Raw genomic sequence first — 2,500 nt, forward strand, 5'->3', positions numbered from 1 at the left:
CCATGCAGACTTTCATATTACTATTTCTGGTATACACTATGCTCTTTTCACAAACTAGGTGTCTTAAAGCCAGGCACTGGTAACTGTATACTACTTAAAAGCTGATTATATAGCTTTCCTTGCCTCAAAAGGCAATATAATCACCACATCATTGACATCACTAGATATTGAAATGCTTTCTGGTATCAAAAGCCATCCTGTTCATAAAACAACTTCTTCCAATGTAATATTTAGAAAAAAACTGACAAATTACCTTGTAGCGGTCAAGTCGGTAAGTGTCACTGTAGTGTTCTCGCGCATCAGGATTAGTCATATCAATATAGGATGAAGAACCTGGCCAGCACCAACCTACACAAAATAAATTATAATTAGATTCAAGCACAAAATCTGCCTAGAGAGGAAACCTGTATCATGCATGATCCCTAATTAACCTTTTGAAATGTATTATTTAGATAATAGAGCACTTGTTAAAGATCATAAAATAATGGTGTATCAACTAAGAAACCTAGGCAACACAAGTTCCGTTAGCTAAAACCACATCCTTCACACCAAGTTTCCTGTTCATGGTTATTTCTTACCAATATGCTCATGTTCTCCAAACTGTTGTGAATTTGAAAGACAGAAGACCTGATAATTCAATACAAATGTAAATTACAATACAAACTAAACTTACCATCAAACTCATTTCCATCTTTTGTATGAACAAAAAGGTCTCGATCATGAACTTCTTTATAAAAGAAATAATTACTGTCCCGTTTGAAATGAACATCAATAATGGTCACAAGTTTGCGGCCTCTTGCAGTGAGGTTGGCGGTCATTTCCAGTGGGTTTGGGAATTTGTAATGGTCCCATGTGAAGTACCTGCAATCAAAACATGAGTAATATTTATCTATGCTTTCTATCAGATGTTACAATTTCTTGATAACTTGTATTTTGATTGGATAGAATAAATTACTTTCAATACCAGTGTTTTTTTGTTCTTTAATCTAAATAATTCAAAGACGCCTTCTGTACTATACCTATCTAATATATACAATTTATCATATAAATTATAAATACATTTCTTATAATATGTAACATTTTATAAATAAACTTTCAAACCTCTAGAAAATGTGTAAAGCTAAATCCTATGGCACAAGGAAATGTATATTAAGTGTTTAACTTCAATCAAAATAATTGAATAGCAATGTATCATAATAAACATGTTTACCTTTTCCCATCAGTGTGTTCAATATCTAACCACATCACATCCAAAGGAAGATCATGTTTGTCAAAGTTTTCATGCACTTGACGTACATCCTCTTCATCATTGTAGTTCCAGCGGCACTGATGATATCCCAGACTAAAAAGCTGGAAAGGAAAATTTTCAATGTTTAAAGGTATATATCCTAAAAGAAATAGTCGTTTTGCTAAATTCTGCTTAAACATTTGTAGTAAAAAAAAAAATTAACAATATTCACAGCATTTTCTCTTGCACATTCATACAAGATCATACACAAATGTACAACTTCATTAGACATATTACCGGTGGAAGGTTCTGAGTTCCTGTAAGACCTGCATACTGTCTGAAGACGTCCATGGGTCTTGGTCCTAGCATGACAAACAAATCAATGATGCCAGACTCAGAGAACCAATGTGTAGACACCTGTGGAGGGTCAGTCTCTCCACTGGAGAAGAAACCAGTGATGGAAGACACAACATTGCTATCTGGCAATTTCTGTAATAAGCAAAAAGATTTGTTAATGACCTTCTCCATAATTCACACAACAGAACAATATCTTCAAATTAGTTTTTTTGGGCCTGTAATTACAACGCCTGTGCTCACCTTAATATCAATCCATGTTTCAGCAGTATTATGCCAAAATACAGCAGTAGTGTGCCGTGCAGTCTGGGAGAGCATTACTGGTACAGAACCATACAGAGCCATAGGATTGTCCACTTCATATTCAAAAACATCCAAGTTGTACAACCGGTAGGGATCAGTTGACCTGTTGGAATAAATAAATAAATAAAATATATAAATTTATATCAGTGCTAGCACCTTGTCATTAACAATCTTGCAATATGTATTTTTCAGTGACTTTTTGACAGAATCCTTCAAATATTAAGTACACAAGTAATGGTGCAACAGTGACACATGAGGCTGGGGACCATGAGGTTCAGTCACCCAGCTCCCTGCACCAATGGTGCAGGATCCACTTAGGGTAATGGCCATCATCTGTCAGAACCAAAGTCCTTCGAAAGAAGGCATTGTCCTAGCCCTTGCAAGGGAATTGGTGAAAACCTAATCAAGTTCTAATTAAGTGAAAACAACTCTTCATGAAGATTCTTTCTCCCAAAACATGACAATACATCTTGACAAAACTCACACAAACCCTCACCTCCAACAATCCACCCACTCTCATACCCATGAAAGCAATACTCTGCAGAATAGCTACAGTATGTCATACCTAATGTTTCCAATACCTTATTGCAATGGAAGAAATTCTACAAAATCATT

At 35.3% G+C, this 2,500-nt stretch overlaps 1 protein-coding gene across 2 annotated transcripts in view; it reads right to left on the reverse strand.

Moving 5' to 3' along the window:
• The window catches only part of LOC125044692 (neutral alpha-glucosidase AB-like), a 17,543-nt gene that overhangs the window by 9,312 nt on the left and 5,731 nt on the right, over positions 1 to 2,500 (reverse strand). For both annotated transcript variants that reach the window (XM_047641518.1, XM_047641517.1), the window contains exons 6-10: positions 1,826 to 1,988; positions 1,526 to 1,717; positions 1,211 to 1,350; positions 674 to 861; positions 254 to 348 (exon numbers count right to left, since the gene is read on the reverse strand). In XM_047641518.1, coding sequence (XP_047497474.1) covers positions 254 to 348; positions 674 to 861; positions 1,211 to 1,350; positions 1,526 to 1,717; positions 1,826 to 1,988 — 778 coding nt within the window. The remainder of the gene's footprint in view (positions 1 to 253; positions 349 to 673; positions 862 to 1,210; positions 1,351 to 1,525; positions 1,718 to 1,825; positions 1,989 to 2,500) is intronic.

This window comes from Penaeus chinensis, chromosome 36 (genome assembly GCF_019202785.1).
Source record: "Penaeus chinensis breed Huanghai No. 1 chromosome 36, ASM1920278v2, whole genome shotgun sequence".
Classification (NCBI taxonomy): domain Eukaryota; kingdom Metazoa; phylum Arthropoda; class Malacostraca; order Decapoda; family Penaeidae; genus Penaeus; species Penaeus chinensis.